Below are 23,082 nucleotides of genomic sequence, written 5' to 3'. Positions count from 1 at the left end.
TAAGACACAGGCACTATCAATAAACCACAATGTAACTTTTTTAAAATAGATTTTATATTTAGATAATAAAGCTTTACAGAGTCATATGATTAAAAGAGATACAAGCTTTTTAGAAATACCTTTGGTATATAATTTTTCTTTCTGCATTTAGTCAGTCGTAAGCACTATCTACATTAGGGCTATGACACATAAAAAATAACATGTTAATAAAATGGCAGAAGAGGTTTAAGAGTTACATAAAAACTCCATGCTGGTTATGCTTGTTTGGTGTGCATCCTGTCATATTTCACCCATGTAGGTTTTTTCCAATCATATTTCATCATGCTTTGGTGGCAAATAGAAGAGTAGTATACAAAAAGGAAAGTACATGGGTAATTCATTAATGCTTCAGATGGAGAAAATTGGCTCATTTTATTAAAACATGAAAACCTCAATTTATTATGAAATAATATTTATTTACAGGTATTTTACAGTGTTAGAAAATAATACAATTGTACTTTAAAATGCTTCATTAATTTTTATTACTTATCCGCTTGTACAAAAGAAGCAAAGACACTGTCATCTTGTTCTAGCAGAACCTCAGGCTTGTCATATTCCAAAATAACCCCTCTCTTCATTACAATAACCAAATCTGCATTGAGGATCGTGTGCACTCGGTGCTGAAAAATGAATAAACAAAATACCAGTTCAGTATTTCTATCAAATATATTCCAGGATAAGACAGAATTCCAGAAATTAATTTTCCTATCAAGTTTAGTTAAGGCTACTGTGGACCATTACACACCAAGAGCCACATGAATATTCAAGTACCTAAATTGCACACAGGTAGTTGGCTATGAAGAGTCATATGGGTTCAGACTACAGTGTTCCTAGCCCAGAGTACTCCCACCAAGCGTTGCTACAAGGCAGGTAGCCAGGAAGATTGGGAATAGGGCGAGTGTGGTACTGCATGAGGGTACTCTCCCAGTCTTGGACTACATCTAGGTCAGGGGGGTTCCTGAGCTTGGTGTGGTTTGTCCATTTGTAAAACTGACTAGATGTCTCTAAGATCTTGCCAACATCTCTTGAGCTTTCATCAATGTTTTGCATTCGCATCCTTTGGAATAGATTTTTCCAGGTTTGGTCCCTACTGCATGAATACCCCATTTTGTATGCTCTGGGCCTCACTGCCTCACTGCTCAGAGCTTCACCTGATGCCCCTTTTGCCTCGTGGTTTTGCAGACCTCTCACATGTCCTTATATTGTCTTTCTTCCAGGCAGAGGAGGACTAGCCTACTCAGCTGCTCCCCTTAAGAAGCAGTTCTCCACCTCCAATCATCTTGTTTGCAACATTTTTCAGTTGTAATGCATCATTCTGGGGATGAGGAGACTTGAACTAAGTGCATTATTCAAGGAATGTGTGAACTATAGACTTACATAGTGGCATGATGGTTTTTTTTTTCTTCTCTACCCTTTTCCTAGTAAGCCTAGCATTTCATTATTTTATTCGGAAGAAACCTCCCTATTTTTTTCCACAGTTAATACTGAAAATAAGTAATTTAGCTTTTCTATGATACTTTTTCTGTTATCTTTCCTGAGCATTCTTTTCATGTACTGATCATCAAATAGCCCTATAAATTGACAGAGTTCTTGCTCCCAGTGTGTTTCAGGGATTCATGGATTCACTATTAGCTTTGATGGCTTCCAGAAGGGTCTTATATCTTTTTTTTTTCTGGCCTGCCTTATTGCATTTTCACATATAGCATGCCAGAGCTTATGATAATTTCGATTTTCTTTACTTGTCTATGACTTCAGCTTTTACAAGAATGTCTTCTTGTTTCTAATAATTTTTTTTATTTGTTTAGCCACACCAGCTTCTTTCTATCCTAACAGATAGCATGCACTGGCTGTGAGATTTTTGAATAAAATCCTTCTGTAATTTCCATGATCGCTGACAGATTCAGTTTTCTTCACTTCTTTTAGCTTTTTTCCCCTGCCATTTTTTTGTATTGTTTTCTTTTTAGCAAGTTTCCTCATTTTTACAGAATTCCACTTTTATGTAAAATCCAACTGCATCAGATTTTTGGGTCTGCATTGCTTTTGGAGGGATATTTAATCTTAGAATACTAGGTACCCTGTTACCTATTCACTCTTCACCCATAAGGTTTCTAATCAGATCTTGAGCACCGTCAGTACCAAAACAACTCTTGTATTTCCTTCTATGTCTTCCCAGCCAGATGTTCCATGAAACTAATCACTGATGGCATCTACAAATCTCTTCTCTGCTGCAGTCCTTCTGTGACATTTATTCAGTCTACAGGCGGGGGGAGGGGACTATAATATCACATTCCAGCTGTACTTGCTGCCCTTGTTGTCTGATCTTTTTCAGTGTAACACAATCATTGCTGCCATCCTGATAAAGTAACACAGCTGATAATACAGACACAATACTATACTCTTTCCATTCTTATTCTTCCTAAGCACAAACAAGGAATATACGGCTTTCTCTGAAGAAAAAACAAAAACAGACAAAAAATCCACACACAAAAACAAACCAACCACAAAAAACCCCAAACGCAACCCAAACCAAACACATGAAAAGCCAAAACTACTACCAAACCCTCCCAGAAATCCTGCAGGTTATGTTTCTACTACAGAACATTTTGAATACAAACCCACCTGCTGTAAAAAACTTACATTTGGAAGTAAAAACATTCAAAGTAAGTTTATTCCAAAGTGCTGTTTGTTTGAACTGTGCAATTAAAAATACACTAACAGAGTGAAAGACTCATAAAACTTTCTCAGCCTGTCCCCAAACAAACAGAAAAAGATACAGAAATGCAGATGCAGTGCAACTCAGAATTTTCATGCAGAGAAATCGGGAAATTTCATGCTTATGATTCGTTTGCTTTTTTTATAATGACACACAGAATGGATATCATAAGGTAAACCAGGTTCTCTGTTACACATTTGCTAGGTAAAAATAAAAAGATGTTCTAAGATTCTTGAGCATAGACTTTTTACTTGTGTTTAATTTTCAAATGTTAAGAAGCATAATGACTTTATTTCGCCGTCCTGAAATATGTGTACTTTTAGAAAATAGAGGACTGAAAGGTATATATTGCTTCTGACGTGTCTGTTGAGCCAGCTACTTTGATTCTGGTCAAATCTCTTTCATAAACAATTTTTCAATAGATGCTCAAGATCTTTGTATAATCACTTCAAGAATATGCAAACTTGAATTAAGTGACTGTCAACAGGGAAGGAATGTTTATTTTTAAAGGTTAGGAGGATTCTCATTTGTTTAAGTTCTGAAACACAATTGCTTTTTCCAGTGGCAGAACTATTGCATAATTTTACTTGTCCGTAGTTACATGATTATTGTAGCTTGATGAAACTTATTCAGATTTCACAGTAGTCAGTCATATTATATTTTAAATTAGCCTAAAATAGGTAACAGAAAATAAACTGCATACTTAGATTACATGCACTTGTGGGCCATCGGACTTCGCATCACACAGCCCATGATAGAAGCTGTTATGTATTTAAATAAGAAAGCAGTTTAAAATGGAAGATAAAGCTTAAACACAGTTAAAAAAAAAAACAAAAAAAGGCCAAATTAACACATTTATTAGCACTGATAAGAATTGACCGATGTGGCATTTCTGATTCTTGTTTGCATTAGAACAGCAGCAGAGACTGTACTTACTGCTATTGTAACCACAGTACGGTCAGCAAACGCAGTCATGACTACCTTCTGGAGTATGTTCTCCTGTGTAAACAAAAACATTTATTGCTTTTCAAAGAACAGAAGTCACATGGTAGTCACAGAGACACTAAGAGTAACCACTGATTATTCCATGCTTTTATTGATCCTACATCGCAGAAATGAAAAATTAACTACATGCCAGAACTAAGTCAAAGCCTGGTCTCCAGTTAGCCCTGCTTGTCCCTGCCACCCCTATTGCCTCTGGGCTTCAGTGCGTGAGAGCTGTGCTCTGGCCCCAAAATCCCTGCCAACCTGACCTCAGATTTACAGTGAGGAGAGCAAAGGTGAATTCAGGGTGCTTCCATACTGCCTGCATGCTGGCACATCTGTGCTGCATTCTTCACTTTGCTGCAAGTCTAGGAATGTCCCAGCACACTGGGGACATCTAACACCAAGGGGTGGCAGGGATAAGCAAGGGAGTATGCTGTACCTGGCATATTTAACAGTGGAGATGATATTCAATATGGTCTTAACATATATATTTCTCACTCAACAAGTACTTATCCTTTGCTATTTAGGAAACGTTGTTGTGTACCAAGCTGCCTAGAAATGTCACTAGCATAGATACCTTTATCTGCTATTACCTATTATTTAGATATGTATCTCAAGGGAGGAACTAGATCCTAAATGCATTAAAACTGAAAACGTATTTTAACTGGGCTGCCTACAGTAATCCCCAACCTTATTGACACCCACACACTAACATTTTACAGAATTAAAAGTTGCAGCTCTTGAAATAAACCCCTCCAATTATATTCTTTATGCTTAGAATGAAGAACACTGAAACATTTCTCATACCAACATAAGAAAGGTAAAAAAAAACCAACCCTTAAGAATGCATTTGGCTAAAATCCAGTCAGTGTGCTATTACTATGTGGTTTAACATCTGTCTAGCAATTTCAGGCAATTAATGCAATAATCCAGTATGTCTTTTCTATATCTCTGTTTATTTCCTTGAGTCTACTTTCAAGCCTTCTAAATTCCTGACTTATCTTGTCCACAAAGCTGGTCTGCTTGCCAATTTACCTTTCACTGACCATCCCCGCTGACCTTACAAAGCTTTGTTTACTTTAGCATATCAAACTGCCAATGAAAATCACGCTTCATTTTTCTAATGCAAGCAATGCTGGAATAACTATTAACCCCCTAGTAAAATGATTTAAAAGCTCTTTAGATTAGTTAGCAATGACTCACAACTATCTTGGACTTGTAAACACATCTGCACTAAATATGGTGTAAGCATATCACTGAGTAGATAGACTTGCTTTCCACCTTTTTATTTGCATATTAGTGGTTGTCTCCCCCTCAAGGAAGAGATCAGGAACAGCCCAGACTCACCGTTGCCATGTCAATAGATGCTGTGGCTTCATCCATGATGAAGATGCTTGTCTTCCGCACAAAAGCCCTTGCTAGGCAGAACAGCTGTCTTTGGCCCTGGCTAAAGTTTTCACCTCCTTCTGTGACTATAGCATCTGGAAATGATATGACAAAACCAGTATTTAGGGGCATGTGTGTGTGTACACGAGAGGGTCAGATCAGAGTAGAGCATATGCTTGGAAAATAATGTCCCACTTTCAGCATAAAGATTCTCAAAGTAACATATCCTAGCTCTACACCTCCTGGTGACCCCATTTTTCCTGTTTATTTCCATTGCTCAAAAGAACTAGTACTACTTCTGTCTCACTATATTCTTTGTATCTGTTAGACATAAAAGTAACTAAGGATGTTTAGGAGTGAATTTCTCTGGAACATGTGCAGGCTAGCTTACTGCATCCGCCTGTCAAAGTGGCATTCATAATTTCTTTACCCTAAGGTTGTATAACTTGCCATTTTTAACATTTTTCTTTGTTTGTGTTTTTGTGTGTGTTTTGGGGGTTGGTTGGTTTGTTTCATGGCCAAATATTTCACACCTTTAAGCTTTAAAAATCTTCCTCCCTGGATATGACTATTGGAAATACAAACAAACATATTGTAGGTAACACCTGACTAGATGACAAGTTATTTGAATTCACAAGACCCGTAAACTTCAATGCTTCATAACAAAGACATACTGAAATAAAATAATAATTTTACCATTTATTTGAATAGAAGCAGGATTCTGCCCCACAGGTACAGCTAGTAGGGGAATTAGGTGGATATAGTACTCTGCCTGCAGGCAAGCACTTTCTGTCACCTTCCAAAAACCTAAAAAACTTTTTCTTCAGCAAATACCTTTTTAATACATAGAAAATGTGAAACAGGAATAGAATGTTGTGCACACTGGAAGAAATCTTCTCAAGAAGGAAGTCTTATTACCTAGACCCCCAGGTAGCGCTTTCACCACATGCTTGAGCTGTGCTATTTCCAATGCTTCCCACAGCATGCTGTCAGTGCACTTCTTCTCAGGGTCCAAGTTAAACCTACAGTTATGCGTAATTAAAGAAGTATCAGTCAATATAAACTTCTGCAATATATTTCTTCTTTTAGTGCACTTAGAAATAAACCTGCAAATAATCAGAATCATGTGCTCAACATCTGGGCCTGATTCTGATTTATTTTTTATTGGTATAAATGCTCTGAATTTTGCAATGTCGGTCAACGTTTATAGCAATGTGATTAAGAACAAAGCCTGACTCTCAGTTGAGCAGTATTCGAAAAACTTCCTGTTTCGCAGATCTGTGTGGTTCTAGAATTTATTTTGTACTGAATAAACTAAAGAAATTCTTATGTTTTACTATAAAAACTTTTGGAGAGAAGAAGAGCTGTGAATATGATCAGTTTAAATTAACATTCGTTTTCTAACAAAGGCCAAAATTCTACCATCTCTCCTTTTAAATTCAGTGTCTCTGTTCTTTATTGCTACACAAATGCTAAACAGAACAATCAAGCTTCATACTGAAATATGAAATGCAAGTCTTCTGTACAACTGAACAAATCTTGGACTTAGGAATAGATGAATGCTGTTGTAGCTTGCTGTGGGCCCAGAAATGATAGCAACAAATGAGAATCTCATTTCAGTGTATAGAATGATAACTGGAAATAAAGATTCAGTGATGCGTAACACTTTATGTTTTACTTCTACTTTATGTGCCGTGAGTGATCAGTGCTGGCCTTAATAATTTTTTTTAATAGGTTAATTAATAAAACAAAGGCGTATAGTCACCTCATCTTCTGACATGAATGAATCATGCTCTATTCCAGGCAAGTCCAGGAGATAATCTTGAGATCTGTATTAGCATGGAGTCAGCAAACCACAAAAGCCTGTATAATTTTTAGTGAACTCTGACTAATATGTAGAAACTATAACTAATATAGGTGATGCAACTGTGCACTGAGGATTGTACTGTTCCTTTCTAAGGTAAATGCCACAGACAGGGAAGGATATTTCCTGGAAACTGTGGAGCTTTTTGTCACTGTTTCTACTGCATCATCCTCTCAGAGAAGGAGGGAGAGAAGCGTGTTTGGTCTCACAGATGAAAGAATGGCTCAGACTAGAAAGCAACATGGATAAGAGGTTCCAGGATAAAATACCTCAAACATCCCCCAGTACCTCTCATACTGCTTTAATGCTTCATCTTTTTCAACGTTAATTTTTCAAGTCTACATTTTTTCTGAGAGTCTGCATCTCATACTTTAGGGCAGTCAGGTGAAAATAGATGGAGAAGTGTTCTAGTTTCATCTGTAACAGTTACTTTTCTCCTTCCTAGTAGCTGGTGCAATGCTGTGTTTCAGGAAGTGCTGGGGGATTATGGCTATTTGCTTAGTGAGCTAAACTGATTACTTGATCCTGGAGAAATAAATAGTGACTTTCTGGGATGCCTTATGCCAACAGTGTGCCGAGCAGGCTCAAGCACTAGAAAGGTGCAGTATGGCAGGGGTAGGTAAAAAGCAAAGACAGAAGGCAGTGGTCCTCCCTGCTCCAACTGAGATGACAGGAATTGAACAGCTGGCTATCAGCAGTTCTGTAAAAGTCATTATATGGTATAATTACAATATATAATGGCATATAACTCTTTATATGCTTTTTATTGCAGGTGCTTAATGCTTACCGGATTGTTCCGCTGAATAAAATAGGATCTTGGAGAATGATTGACAGCCTGGATCTCAACGTCTGTAAGGGGAGCTTAGCGATATCTATACCATCAATGATAATCCTTCCTATTCAAAAGAAAATGGATCATCTACTAGACTGTTCATCATGCCACATAGCTGCTGGCAAAGACATGGCTCACTTTCAGCTTGCAATAAACACAGTACAGCAGGAACAGGCCTTGACTTGCATATCCCCTTATTCATGAAACACATTTTGGTTAAGCAGCAAGCACACTTGCACTTGTCTTGAGACTAAGCCTCAGCTGGGATGAATATGAAGCATACCTGTAATATTTTATGAAAGATTAGACACACTACTTATCTGCTTTACCATTATAAACATCTATCAAACACAAGGTAAGATATTACTTCAATCAGGGACTAGTTACCAGGGGGAACAAATGTTTCAGAAAGCCAGATTACTATAGAGGACTTTGAAATTTTATCTCCAGGTACAACTGCCTGGCTATGCCTAAGGGCCCTGTGGGTGATGTGGCTGGGAAACTGAGGCTAAAATTTTTTGAGATGCACAGGAGTGCTCTGTGAGGCACACTGACATGGCACACACAGCAGGAAATATGGCAGGACATTCCAGGGCAGCAGGCCAAACTGACAGACAGGGAAGGACATTTGCAAGCCAAACTGCAGCCCCCAGTTGCTGAGTTTTCTGGCCCAGTGGGTCCTATCTGTGCCTTGTGCACGGATCCTTCTTGTACTTGGACACCTTCCCTTTTTATGCTTTGCTCCTACTGCCATGGTTTCACAGCACAAAACACTATCCTCTGTCACTCTTGGACTTTTGCTTCTGTCAAGTAGAATTTCCACTGATCCAGCTTATGAATGGCACAGCTGTTAAGTGACAGATGACATAGTTAAGCAAGGCCAGAGAGTGTGTCCTGCAGATTCAAAAATCACACTTCAAAGCTGCTGCTGTTAAAGAAAGGACGACTAAAGCACTTCCAGGAGCTAAGCTTGAGCAATTTGCAGAAGTGTAATCTTACCTTCAAAGGTGTCAACCATTCTGAAAAATGCTAGAGAGAAGGAGGATTTTCCACTGCCTGTTCGGCCACAGATCCCAATCTGTGACACAAGAAGCAGATGAACGTCAGGTGAAAGGAAATGGATAATGTCTGTATTCAACATGTAAGATGAGTGGGTGTAGGAGCTGTTCTGATCCACATGATCTTTATGTCCTCCTGACAGTTCAGTTAAACTGAACTGGCTATAACAGAATCCCTAAGTTCACTCTTTGTCTTTAGAGATCTGAGCAGTTACAGATAAACCAACGCCAATCCTATATACAGTGGCGATGATGGGAATAAATGCAGGAGAGCCACATGGGAATGATGGCAAGAAGGTCTAACAAAGTAAGGGGCCACTGTTGCTTCTTTTGGCACTGTGTGCTGACAGAAGGGCACTGGGATACTGGGAAGTGGTGTGTAGTTCTAACTTCTCACTCTAATGAATGCCTAAACACACCAACCCCCAGACTCCTTTCCAGTACACTGCATTCTTACAGAGAAAAAAAAATATCTGTAATTCAGTCATCAAAACATGCTGTGGTATGGGTTTTTTTTTTTTATCAACTGTGATTTCTACAATGTGCTAGTTTAAAGAGCTTCTCAGAATCACTGCAGTTTTTTACCTTTTGTCCTGGAGAGATGTGGGCATTGACATGTTTCAGCACTGGTTTTAAGTTGCTGTCATATCGGACACTGAGGTTCTGGATTTGGATCTCCCCTCTGTCTGGCCAGTTCTGAGGAATCTGTGAGGCAGCTGTAACCAGGAGTACAGGCAAAAAAAATACTTCAACCCTCTCATAATAAATTAATCACTTCATTAAGTGATTTACTACGTTTTTCATGGTAATATACTGCAAATCATTAAAATTTCAGCAAGCTTTTTCTGCATGCTGCACAAAACTACACTTACACAGGAGCCCTTCGTAATTTTCAGCTTCTGTTTTAAGCAGGCCATTGATTCTTTTCACTGCACCCAGCTGGATTTCCATGTCAGCCAGGTTACGAACCATCCAATTCAGATAGTTAGACACCTGATGTAAAGCAAATACAATGCTAAATTCCAGGTTTTTAGTAGTTTGCATCATTTGACCAGCATGCAGTTTATATTCCTCCACAGTAACACTTGTTCAGCCTTAATAAACTGAAGTTGTGAATGAACCAGATGGTACACATGAACAGGCTGACGACAATGACTAAAGGCTAAATTTCCTAGCTGCAGTGCACAGATGCTTTGGTACTATGGCAATCTGAACTACACCGACAGAAAAGAGGAAGAGAAACAGTAAACACAGGTGAAAAGACAGCATCTTGGTAACTTCAGGTTTGGCAGTCTAGACTAGTATACCCGGGCGTACTCATAATTGATACACTGAAAAAATATTCTTCACAATGCAAGACAGTAGTAAAAATATGATGCAACTTGGCCATGTTTTGTTGACATATTTGAACTAACACTTCAATGAATATTTTATCTAGAAAAAGAAAGCATACACTCAAATATGTCAACCACTGCATGTGAACTGAAGTTGACACGTGGTTTCAGTGATGTTACAGTACCCACTATAGATGTACAGACACCTTCAATCTTCCTGTTCATCTTTGTGCCCTGAAGAATTGCAAAAAAAATGTTTGGGAAAGACAGAAAAGGTCCTGAGATTCTTACCATAAGAGCATAGGTTAGTCCCAAGCCTACAAGTCCTGAAGAAAGCTTATTATACAGGCAACTGGTAATAGAAGTGACAGCTGCTATGAGTACCACACATGCTCCAATGTACTCCTGAAGGAATATGAATAAGCTCCATCACTTTAAGTCTAAAAATGATTAAAACATTCTCGTAACTTTGCATATCAAAATTCAAACTCATTGCACAACTTGAAATACGGGCAGAAAACACCACATAACTCCATATAGACCCTGCCTAGGAACCCATTCTTGTTGCCTTTAGCATGTTTGGAGATGCTGGTACAACTCCTTCTGTGTACAACAGAAGGAGTTCTTCTGGAGAAGTCAACACAAATATTTCAGGCATGTAATGGAGATGGCTGAAACCGTGCAGCTATTGTTACCTGGGATGGAGGGAAATGCTCGTGTGGTCCTGTCTGTGAGCAGATCCTGTCTGTGGCTGGTGATGATGTGGGAGGCACTGCTGTTGCTGCTGAATGGCTACCATCTGTATTTATTCAAACAAGCTGTTCTTGCACAGCATGTATCTATTGGTTTGACTGTGTCCACCCATGATGGATTTAATCTAATTTAATTTAATTTAAATCATTAGTGATCTGACTTCCCACAGACAAGTCTGAGAAAAATGATGTAACAGACTAGAAAACAGACTCCGCAGGAAGGAAATCGTCACTCATATATGTTTGTACTGTTTAGGGACTTCAGGCAGTTTAGGACTGAATATACAAAAATGTAATAACATTTTATTTGTCATACTCAATATCTGAGTTTAAGAAGCAAAAGACACCAGCTAAAATTGAGTCCAAAATGGAGGTATAGCATGTGACATGAAACATGACTTAACATACACTTAGCATATGTGAAAGGAGCCCGGGTTACTACAACAGCAGTACCTGTATCTAACAAAGCCTGGTATAAATACCACCGTCCACAACACAGAAGTCCTTGATTTGCTTCTTAGGAAATTATTTTTAATAAATAATTTCTCAGGCCACTTTACTGAGTACTCTCAGGAAACAAGCACCTGAATATCTTTGGTATTCTCTAGATGACCCAAAACAAGGCACAGACTTGTCTATGTCCTTCTGCTCATTAGGAGAGCCTCCAAGATGTTGAAATGCTCCTGGGGAGCCATAAGGCAAAGGCCTGCTGACACTGACTAACCCAGTCCTACAAAGGCATCCTGGCTGTTGGCACAGCTTTACCCACTCTGATCACTCCTGACACACAGAGAAGCGAATGTGACCTACAAAATCTATTCCTGTCTTGGAGAAACAGCTGCAGGCTACAGGGAAAATTCATACTATGTTCAGTTTCCAGGATGGGTTTGGCATATGTTCATTACAGATAGAGAGATACAAATATAAAGAGTAAAGGTATAGCTCTGAAACTCAGATGAGGCTGAATAAATGTTGGGTGTCTCATCAGATTACTCAGAATGAAGTAAAATAACCTCGTGTATGCACAAAAAATAATGTACTTGCCATGCGGACTTCCAGCCAGCGATTGGCAGCTGTAAGGAAAAGGGAAGCGATGTTGTTGGAATCCGTGTATTCAAGAAGTTTTTGTCGAAATTTGGCTTCATACCTTAAAAAAAAAAAAAAAAAAAAAAAGAAAATAAGAGGAGAAAAAGGAGGAAAGGAGAAAGGAAAGAGGAGAGAGAGGAGAGGACAGAGGAGAGATGAGAGAAAAGGAGGAAAGAGGAGAAAAGGAGGAAAAGGGAGAAAAAAGGAGGAAAAAGGAGAAAAGGAGGAAAAAGGAGAAAAGGAGGAAAAAGGAGAAAAGGAGGAAAAAGGAAAGAAAGAGTAGAGGAGGATGACAGGAAGACAAGAGGAGGACAAGAAGAAAAGAGGCTTCAGATACTGAAGAAAAAAAAGTAAAATTTACATTCTGGGCCTATATGTTTCTGGGCAGTTTGACAGAGGGTCTAAATCAGCCTATTAATAGTTCAGAGTGACATCATCTGTAGATTTGTATTAGACCCATGCAAACTGTATTTGTACAGTATCTTCAGGAGTAAATGGATGGATGTTATTGTAATGATGAAACTCTATATGGGACTTCTGGATCACACTGGACATTTACAAAATGTATTTTATTACATGGTAGTTATGAGAGAGAAATCTGAAACAAAAAAATAAAACATATATGATAGAAATAATACATGCATGCACATGCTGCAGAATGCAGTTTATCTTCCACTTCATCATATAAACTCAAGTTTTAGTATTTACATTACTGTAATGCCTAGAAATAGTAACAATTTATAAAGTATAAACTCAAAGTATCTCCAGTCATACTGGCCATATTTTTAGATATGTCTTTATCTTAAACAAATGGAGCACTCTGGAAAACAGAAGTCCAAGCTCATGGTCCAACAAAAAGTAACAGACTGCAGAGAACTGTGTTCTATCATCCCCCCCTGCAAATGAATTAGCCACAAAACAAGATTAATGGCAAGTAGGTCTGTTTACAGTTTATTATAGTGGATCTGCACCCACTCATCGGAATAGCTGCATCAATGACTTCTGCCTTGAATTCAACAGATATGGAAAATGATTCCCTGCTCCACCTATTCAGACTGGGGTCTTGTAAGCATGCAAGTCAGCCCTTTTACCTGGGCATATTTATTTGCATAGGTGTAAATTACTGTGATGCTAATAATAAAGTGTACCAACAATTTTGTCTAATAATACAGAAGTTTGGCACAAATGCCTTCTCCAGGGAAGTTACAGAAAAAGCTTGAAGGCTTGAAAATCAATTTAAGTACCCAAAGCTTGCCTCTTTTTCCTCTGTTTATTACATTAGCAAGTTTAACAAACTTGCTGATCTCCCCTTATAAAACTTTAGCTTACTATGGCTGCAACAAGCACTACTTATTTATAAACTCAGCTCTCCTTGTGCTGATAGGACAGAAAGATACATTTTAAGTATGAAGTACATGGCTCAGAGAAGCTTTCAAATCTGTTCACTGCAGAGTATCTTAATCCTTCTTCTGAGTACAATATAATAAAGTTATGAAATTACATAAACCATTTATGCTTTTGAGGAAAAGGAGTAAGTGCCACTTTGTGGAAGTAATTTAGCTGTTCACAACTTAGCCATGTGCCAAGACATAGGAGACATGTCTGCTGTGTGCAATGGACAATGGCCTGGGCTGGCTGCTAGTGCATCAGTGTGTTTGCATAGCCTAGAATGGTTGTTCCTGAAAGCAGGCATTAGCGTCACACAGTGTCAGAGCTGGTGAGCTCTCCCTCTCCTCAGTTCTAATTACCCTCAGTGCCCTGCCATACAGAGATGGTTGTACTGCTTCTGGAACCAATTCTACCACATTTAACTTTCATATCTCCATACCATGAGGTACTATGTGATACAGATATGCCTTAGAAGATGAGAGGTATGCATCATCAGTCAGTTGTGCATATGCACATGGAAAGGGGATACAGAAAAAGTTACCACTGTTGGTGGAGTAATGCAGAAATACCAGAATTTCTCTTCAGAAAGTGTCCCCAGATTACCAGGCCTCTCAGAATACAGACCAGACATTGCCGAAGCCTTCACATTCACATTTTTTGGATTATTTAGCACCAACACTATCTGAAGTGCCAGATAGCAAACTACAAATCAAGCCAGGACATCATTCTGAAGGTGTATTTATAGCTGCAGCAGTAGCTGTCTTTCTGATCTCCCCCTGGATTTTTTGTGCATTTCTTTCCTTATGCGTTCTGAGTTAGTGCAGGACAGAGAGCTACCAATGGCAAAGACACTCCAGGAACAACTGGCACCTCCTAACTTACTGACTGGATTCCTGAATTAGTGTTATTTTTAGGGATGCTCCAGCTAGCAAGCCTAACTCCACTTCTGCTAATATGTTAGGCAGCTGAAAAGCTACACAGTCCTAAAAATAGCTAGGTTACCAGCTGATGCAGAAGGCTGGCAGGCAGATGGAATACAGAACTCCCTGAACGCATGTGGCTTTTTGGGTCAGAAACACATCAGTTACTGCAGGATTTAAGAAAAAGGAGGCACCAAACACAATTCTTTGACAGAGGAATTCATTTCCAGGTGACAGAAAGAATCAAGAGAGAATGATCAAGAAGACTGAAAATATTAGCTAGATGGCATTGAATATTATTTATTGTATCAACACCAGAAAGTGTACAGCCATAATACTGTAAAGATCCTCTTGAAGTAGAAAAATATAGGGGCTAATGAGAAAAGCAAAAATAAGAAATTGATTTTCCTTAAAACTGAACATAGACATAGCTACAAACTAGAGAATACTTCTGGCACTTACATTAAATATCCAGTAACAGTATATCCTATTTAGAATAGTTTATGGACAAGTTTATTTTGTGCTTAACTTCTATTATGAAATTAAATTTACAGGCTATGAGGAATAAGCACTACCATTTCAAAGACAGAATGGTAACAGTAATAATTGACAAAATGTGTAGACATCTAGATGAGAAGGGTGTGGAAGACAGTTGACTGCATTTGAGCTGACTGGGAAAAAACTAGAACAGCACTTGTGCAGGGAAAGCAGCTGGTAAGCTCAGTGGTAGTTTCACTGGTACCTCTACTAGTTTCAGTGTGACTGCCTTTTGTGTAACACAGATACATGACCCGAGCATGTCATCAGGTATTCCTGGGCTGCTCTCCTGTGAGCTTACAAGGATGGAAACATGAATCAAAACAGGTAACAAAAGACTTTGTTTCCAGGTTGTGTATTTTCAGAATCGGTATGAACAAACACATTTTTAGCTAGCAACCTGAAAAATAACTTAGGGTGTAATTACATCTTCCGAAGTCACTAGCATGTAGTTTATCTTACCAGGACATCAGCTCACTCACAAATTACCCTGCCGTAACAAGTTAGTGCATATTAGTTGTTCCATGGAAACTGTCCAAGCGCAGTCTGCCACACCGCATGCTATGGTAATTGCAAGCTAATTTAGCTTCTTAAATCACATTTTGCCCACAAGTGTTTTTTCAGGCTGCATGCAAGTCTGCGGACAGTTACCATGAGCAGCTGACATACATTAACCTGTTTTTGTGTAGTAACTCCTTCACAAGCAAAATGCTTAAAAAGTTCCCCCGACCAGTGTTTTGGGGACTCTGGATTTTTCAGGTGATCCAAATAACGATTACTAATAACTGCACAATTGCAGAATGGAACCAGAGACAGATATTCAAAAGCAAGATAACGTATGTTTCTTAAAATACTATACCTGAAGGCTCGGATGGTGGTAAGACCTTCAACAGTCTCTGAAAAATGGGAAAGTAATGGTAGCTGAGTACTGTCATCCAGCTGCTGCAGGTCCCTGGAGAGGATTATGAAAGGAATTTTGTAAGAAGCCAGTTCTGTTGTGCAGTTATTCTCTTGAAACAGACCCAGGGAGTGAAAGGGAATATCATCACATTAGTAATATGCCTAAGGTTTAAATAGATTGCAAAGCAGTGCTGCATGTCTCTGGGCAAGGAACAAAGACCCCGGGAGGATTTTTCTTTTACCATTGGAATACAGACAGTGCTGGAGTTCTGAATAGGTCTTCTTGTTCACTGCTTTCCCATATTTCTCCTATTCCTCTTTCTTATACTCAATTGTTTATTCATTTAAACACCTTTCTGACTCTATGCTGAACAAAATTTAATAAGATAATGCAAGTAAGAGCTCGGGTTAAGCTGAAGGCAAAATGCAACTTCCCCTCTCTCCCACTCCATCCCCAGACGACAGCTCCATCTCTCACTGAGCTAAAAGTATAACTCATACACTCAGGAGAGTAAATGAGAGCCTTCACTCATCATTAGGTTGTGCTTCTCAATTTCATGTTCAGTCATCAAATCTGTGGAAACACATGTGGGGTGAAACTCTATTTAGTCTTAGTTCCTTCCAGCAGGAAATAGATTGGTTGTGGACTCCCTCTTAGTCCATGCATACATGAAGGGACAAATGCAGCATTGCCACAAATGGTTCTTGAGTGCCACCAGGGGGGAAGCTGTATGACCTTAGAAGGAGAGAAATCACAAACATGGCTAAAGTTTTTCAACTTGTAAAAACTAAAAGGCACCCAAACCAAGACAGCATGCTCATGCACGTTGGATCCCTAATGGGCAGCAGTACCAACTCTCCCTGGCTTTACACATTTCCACTTCCATCTAGGTAGGCAGACATCAGTTTCCTTGTTCTGTCCTCACATTTTCTCAATGTGCCCAGCATGCATCCCTTGGGGAAGGCAGAATCCAGTTGATTTGCACCCTGTGAACTCTAAGAAACTCTGAACATGAACAAAGACTCCATGCTTGCCTCTCAGAAGTTCTGCTGCAGAGCTGCAGACAAAGGCACTTACAAAATGACACATTTTCACTAGAGTGGATTTAGCTCACTTTCAGACAGGGCCCATGCTTTTGCAGGACCAAATTTAAACATGAAGTTCCCTAGCACTGCAACTCCACAATGGAATCATGCATTGCAGAAGATGTATCTATTTCCAGAACGATAGTAGTTTATGCTCTTACCGTGATGCGACTCGGAAGTACTTCTGGATGAAGTAACACATGATCGCAAGGGGAACCAGGGCAATGAGAAACATTGGTGTGACATATGAGATGACAGCAAGAGCAGATACACACAGCAAAGTGGAGCGACTCAAGCACTCTAGGGTAGCTGGAATGTGCTGTGTAAAGAAGAATAACCACACAGAATCTTCCATAATAGATCAAGTTTTAAACAGAATTATTTCACTTCCCTTTCTCCCACTTACACAATGCAAACAATTTAGAGGGTTTGAAGTGCTAAGTAACAGGTCTGCTCTTGAATTGACTGCTGGATTTCGGAAGTTCTGAAGGGATTTCTGTGGGGATGCTTCACATGTCTGCACTGCGGACTACAGTCCTCACGTCAAGAGGATTACAGATAGGATACAACAGACAATTTTAATGTCTGCATCAATCCTGTGAACTGGCAGTGCTGTCTGGCGTAAACGCTGATAATTCGAGTTTCAGTCATTTCTACTTTGGGCAATAGTATTTGTTTTTTTCTCATTTCATTTGCTCATATGTGTCAAGCGAATGTGAGCATCTTAATCAAATAAATGGGTTTTCCATGTGCTTTTAAGATGAGGAATTCATTCTGAACCTAGAAAATCACAATGCCAATTGATGTAGTAGTCAAAATTATACATCAATAAACTTCATCTAGATGGGGCTATAATAAATTAAAATCCCATCTTTCAGGCAGGGAAAGATACGGTAACTTTGGAGCGTGAATATCTTTATTCAGTACCTGATCAATGGTATTGCAGTCAGCTGAAAATCTGTTCAATATACTTCCCAGAGGTGTTGTTTCAAAAAACCTAAAACGAGACGAGGAACGGGAAAGATCACCATACTGATACTAGAATGTTTTGTTTGTTTGTTCTCTTTTCTTCCCACACCCCCATGTCCCCCTGCTCCTTAAGCTAGGCACTATATCACAGACAAGTTCCTCATTTTTCCCAGTAACCATGGCTTTCCAATAAAATGGCAGCCTTGAATGTAACCCAACAGCAGCAACCCACCTCAGCTCCCTGTAGTGCCTAAGCGATGCAAATCACATGATTATGTTTAAAAACCCAATCCTTTCATATTGTAATTCGAGGCCTCTTCAATGCAGGAAAACTGCAAATGAAGTTAAATTGCAAAGGCTGGCATTTTTCTGGGAGTCGAAATGCATAACTAACAACTTGGAATTTTATATTAAAAGGCGTTTACGTATGCAAAATGCAAACTTCATTATTGCTCTGCTGTTGTTAACTGTTCCGTAGCCCATGTTGAACCTGAAGTCTACTTCTATCCCCAAAACAGAAGGTTTTAAAAAAAATTGTTTTTCCAGGTATATTATTTCTCCATGCTTTCTGGGTCAAATAAGGTTAGCTTAAAAATAAGAAGGTATTTTCCCTAATCTTCAGTAACAGCTGCAGGTTTGAATCAAGCTACAACTTTACTTTCATTCACTAGAAAGAAAACTTATGCAGGACAACAAAGGCCTTTATTGGTATCTCTGCATCCCAGTGGACTCTAATGATGCCTGTAATTAAACTCATCTAAGCTCATTATCTTTCATAGCTTGTACAATTTCTGCTTGACAGTAAATATTTTCAGTGCTTAAGATTATGATCCATGCAATGAAGGAACTGTACAACATATTGATCAATAATTGTAATTTCTCCCTAATTAAAAAATGTAAAGAGAATAAACATGCAAGGAAGTAAATCTCTGAAGTCACAGCCAGGCAGAAGCAGCATGAGACTAGTGTCTAGGAGCTTGATCAGCCTGGTTACCACTGTCAGAAATTTCTCAGTAGCTTGATACCTGGTGATTTTCAATGGGGCATTAAAAAAAGGTGATTCATAGTCACTTCTTAATAAAAGCTGTGCTTAGAAGCCTGCCTCAACATAAGGAACACAAAATGACTATAATATAATTTGTATTACAGTCAGAGGAATACCTCATTGGAGCCAAAATAATTTTATTTAGTAAAGAAGAATGTAGCTTTTTGGTGACTTTCAAGCCAGTCCACTCCACTGCTATTGATGTGACAAGACATAATACAATCCCAAGACAGCAGAGAATGCTGAAAACTTTTGAATATGGAGAATGGTTGAAATCCTAAGAAACAAAGAAAGAGTAACAAAATGATTCACTGTAAATTATGTTTTAAAGACACTGTAAGCACACAAACACAGGACTGAAAAAATGTAAGGAATAAATTCTATATTCTCCCTAAATTAAACTGCCAATGATTTTCAACCATTTTACTATTATTTATTATCCTGTGGGGAGAGGAGCATTTGCATGAAAATAAGAAATTCTTCAGAAATCTTAAATTACAAAATACTACTAAAAGCTCTGAAAAGATTCATTTGATAATTTCATGAAGAAAAATCTTTAAAACATTTATTATGGCTTCGTTGTTTTGGTCTATTTCTTAATAGAAACAAATAGATTACTTTTTATTTTGAAATACTAATTTAATATCAAACCCCAGCATGGAAAAAACATCTTTTGATGTTTTGACTCCAGTGAAGTCATACATGCACCTCCCAAACATTAATGTGAATTATTTGTAGGCATTAAATCCCAACAAAGAAAACAATCCCAGTTCTAGCAAAATCTCTCCACTACTGCTTGATACAGAGTACCCTGCTAGGTAACACTGTGCGTTTCATGCATAAAATCACACAAAAATCAACTGAAAAAGCATTCTCATAATAAAAAAATAGATGTTTCTCCTATATTACAAAACCTGAAATTCCCCTATGTTACGAAATCCGAAAGCCCTACGTACAGTGACAGCGTAACAGTACAGGAAAAATCAAAAAGAACTATGATATCAAAATCACTTTGGAGACCAGGTTTAGGCATATCAGGTAGATGATGAAAATACAATAAATCTAGCAAAAGGAGAATAACGCACAAACCGGAACTATTGGTTTTATTGCACTGTGCACCAGAAATGCATGAACCTTCAAAATAGCCTGGAGTGGCTCTGTTATAAAAATACAGCACACTGCATACAAATCTTGGCGCAGAGATTGACAGTGGGAAATCATCACCAGTTAAATCATAAGAGGAAGGTGAGTGAGGCATTGCATACCTCACAGTGAGAGCAGTTTTTCAGCTCTATCTCTGTCTTCCCAGAAATGGCATCTGAGGTCCAGCGTGCCAGGCAGTAGTCGATGGCCACCATTACTGTGTGTTTGAGCAGCTGGGACAGAACCAGAAGCGGCAGAAGGAGGATGCCTGCAGCGCTGAGGTACTTGCCACAGGCTCTCCAGGGCATCTTTGCTCTCTGATGCAGCACTGAAGACAGGTTGTCTTCATCATCACTTTCTGTTACTTCTTCTGCAAAGTGCAAGAAAAAAGTACAGCCACGCTGACTTCCTTGTACACACCTTCCATAGGGGCTTACCACACAGGATAAAGAGTGGCTTTAAGGTGAAATTACCTGGACAGGCATGCGCATATTAGTCTGTTATAGTAGTAATGAGTGCTAAAAAGATGCAAAAAACCTTTGCACTTGGTGCTCAATGTCTTCAGCCATGTTTTTGCAATTCAGAAGTACTAGCTTGATAAAAATGAATTGCAGCTTTTTCCTGTGTAAAACCTGAAACAAGTGTGCTTAGCTGTGGACAGGTTTGAAGTTCAACCAGCATAAATTACTCAGTATTATTTCTCTTTTGTTATCAAATCATGTTCAAGTGTAAGAATAATACCTCAAAAGTTTGGAGGAAGCTATGACTTCTGAATGCTTGAAATCACTGTAGTCCAAATGCAATACAAATGGAAATAGCACTCTTATGAACTGTGACCAATCTGAAAAATTATTATTCTCTTGCCAGTTTGAATTATGTTAATTCATGCTAACATAATTTAACCGTGAAACAGTGATGTAGTGGCACTGAGCTCAAAAGGTGCCCTTTACCTTCATCCTCTTCATCATCTTTCAGCAGAGCTTCACGGGAATACATAGTCCTCCGGAGATTTGTTCTTTCCAAAACAGATTTTGTCTCGATAATAGTCTCCTAAAAAAAGGACAGTTCATGTGTTTTCAGCCAGAGAATTAATAAGAAAAATTGCCAGCAGTGACAAAATTCATTTCTAAACAGAACATCAGTGAAAAATAAAAGTGAGAATCTTACAGCAGGCAGTTGTAAGTGATGGATTTGCTACCTCTGGATAAAACCAGATGACATAAATTAGATGACTGACACTAATTTCAGGTGGTCAGTCCCAACCCTCTTGAACCTTAACTTGGACAGATATCCCTGAATTAATAAGAACTAAAACTAATATCTCTTTCTTCCTGTGTTACAGCATTAAAGACAAAATGTGTTAAGCTTTATATAGGCACATCTGAAAAACTTACACCCAATGCAATGAGTAAATTCAGGCATATTCATAGAAGCAGTTTTGACTATTGCATGCTACCAGTATTTTTCCTAAAATGGTCCAATTTAATATTTCTTAGATGATAATATTTTGATAGGGCTTCCTATCAAGAACGGATCAGAGGCAACAGTTTCAAGGAGGTAAGAGATGTCCAGGTGAAGGAATTTCTCTTAACAGCTAAATAATAATAATTGTAATAGTAATACTACATTCATATTAAGCCAGAAATCACACACAGCATGTCAATCCTTGCTAATGCTTTCAACCTAAGGGGAAAAAAAAAAAAGTCTAATTTTTTGAAAACGTTGATTCCCCTGCCCATCAAAAACCTTCTCCAGCTCTTGGTCTTGTCGATTCATTAATGTCTTCCAGTGTTCAAAGAGCTCAGTCTCTGATTTCTGAATGTCCTTGAGTGTTCCTTCTCTCTGGATGGTACCATCTTTCATCGCAATTATCTAAGAAGTTAGAAACACAAGTGGTGAGATAAATGGCCATGTATCTCTATTTATTTTAAAGTTATGTTACTGTGCCTGGACAGAATTTTCTCCTTTCTAAAATAAAAAATATTTCTGTCAGTAAATTTGTCTTCTAAGAAGACAGTGGTGTAATCACTTGACTCAAGTCATAGAATCATAGAATAGTTAGGGTTGGAAAGGATCTTAAGATCATCTAGTTCCAACCCCCCTGCCATGAGCAGGGACACCTCACACTAAACTCTGTCGCCTGAGGCTCTGTCCAGCCTGGCCTTGAACACTGCCAGGGATGGAGCATTCACAGCTTCCTTGGGCAACCTACTCCAGTGCCTCACCACCCTCAGTGTGAAGAACTTCTTCCTCTACTCAAGATCCTGCAAAACCAGAAACATCCTGCACTTCATGCTTTCAGAAAGGAAGGCTGCTTTTAAGGAAGAAAGAAGAATGGAGTCCCCATCAGTAGACAGGAGAGCACATTACTCTTCCTAAATACTAGTCATTAACAAGATTTTAGAGTTCTCTTGCCTCCTAAAAGGAAAAGGCTATTAGCAACACACTGTGTACAGCATGCTTTGCCCTCATTCAGGCAATTAGATGTGAGCATGCTGGCTCCACTCTCTGTTTGATCAAATGGACCTGATAAGGAAAAGCTAGGGAATTTGAATCCCTAAAGCTTTTAACAGCATAAATAGTGGACACAGTTTGGAAAAAACCCAAACTATACATGCAAGACAAAGCCTGAAGGGTGTGGTTTCCAAGTTTATATCAATGTAACTATATTATAGATACAGTGTAACTACCTTTACTTTACATTTGACAAGGAGAATTGGAAAATGAGGCGTGTGGATTGTAAATCCAGATGACATCATCAGAAAATAGTTAATGCAGTGTTTATTTTTCTCTCTCCCTGGAAACTCAGAAATTTCCATGGGCAAAGGGTGTGGGGAAATAATCTATCCCACTTATTGCTAAGGATTTACACCAGAGGAAAGGAAAAAATAAAGCAAACAAGGATCTTGCTGTGGTCAGTTTATTCAGGAAACTTGTAAGCGGACTGGACTTGAATTCTTCTCAGAGTTTTGCTACGAAGATTTAGGAGGCCCATCACATAGACCTCAAATTATATTTTTATTTCAAATTCCAAAGTAAAAC

General features: G+C 38.6%; 1 protein-coding gene across 1 annotated transcript in view; it reads right to left on the bottom strand.

Annotated features, from left to right (window-relative positions):
- Window positions 1-433: 433 nt before the first annotated feature.
- LOC104402411 (ATP-binding cassette sub-family C member 8-like) overlaps window positions 434-23,082 on the bottom strand; it is a gene marked incomplete at its 5' end in the record, with an annotated part of 24,305 nt that continues 1,656 nt past the window's right edge. The window contains 17 exons of the mRNA XM_010010283.1: window positions 434-659; window positions 3,689-3,751; window positions 5,087-5,220; window positions 6,044-6,147; window positions 7,777-7,885; window positions 8,821-8,899; window positions 9,465-9,595; window positions 9,752-9,872; window positions 10,505-10,618; window positions 12,010-12,112; window positions 15,757-15,849; window positions 17,045-17,202; window positions 17,811-17,880; window positions 19,014-19,174; window positions 20,163-20,410; window positions 20,991-21,090; window positions 21,787-21,912. Coding sequence (XP_010008585.1) covers window positions 522-659; window positions 3,689-3,751; window positions 5,087-5,220; window positions 6,044-6,147; window positions 7,777-7,885; window positions 8,821-8,899; window positions 9,465-9,595; window positions 9,752-9,872; window positions 10,505-10,618; window positions 12,010-12,112; window positions 15,757-15,849; window positions 17,045-17,202; window positions 17,811-17,880; window positions 19,014-19,174; window positions 20,163-20,410; window positions 20,991-21,090; window positions 21,787-21,912 — 2,052 coding nt within the window. The remainder of the gene's footprint in view (window positions 660-3,688; window positions 3,752-5,086; window positions 5,221-6,043; window positions 6,148-7,776; window positions 7,886-8,820; window positions 8,900-9,464; window positions 9,596-9,751; window positions 9,873-10,504; window positions 10,619-12,009; window positions 12,113-15,756; window positions 15,850-17,044; window positions 17,203-17,810; window positions 17,881-19,013; window positions 19,175-20,162; window positions 20,411-20,990; window positions 21,091-21,786; window positions 21,913-23,082) is intronic.

This window comes from Nestor notabilis, unplaced genomic scaffold, assembly GCF_000696875.1.
Source record: "Nestor notabilis isolate BGI_N333 unplaced genomic scaffold, ASM69687v1 scaffold6332, whole genome shotgun sequence".
Lineage (NCBI taxonomy): Eukaryota > Metazoa > Chordata > Aves > Psittaciformes > Psittacidae > Nestor > Nestor notabilis.
This window is presented reverse-complemented; position numbering and strand designations above follow the sequence as displayed.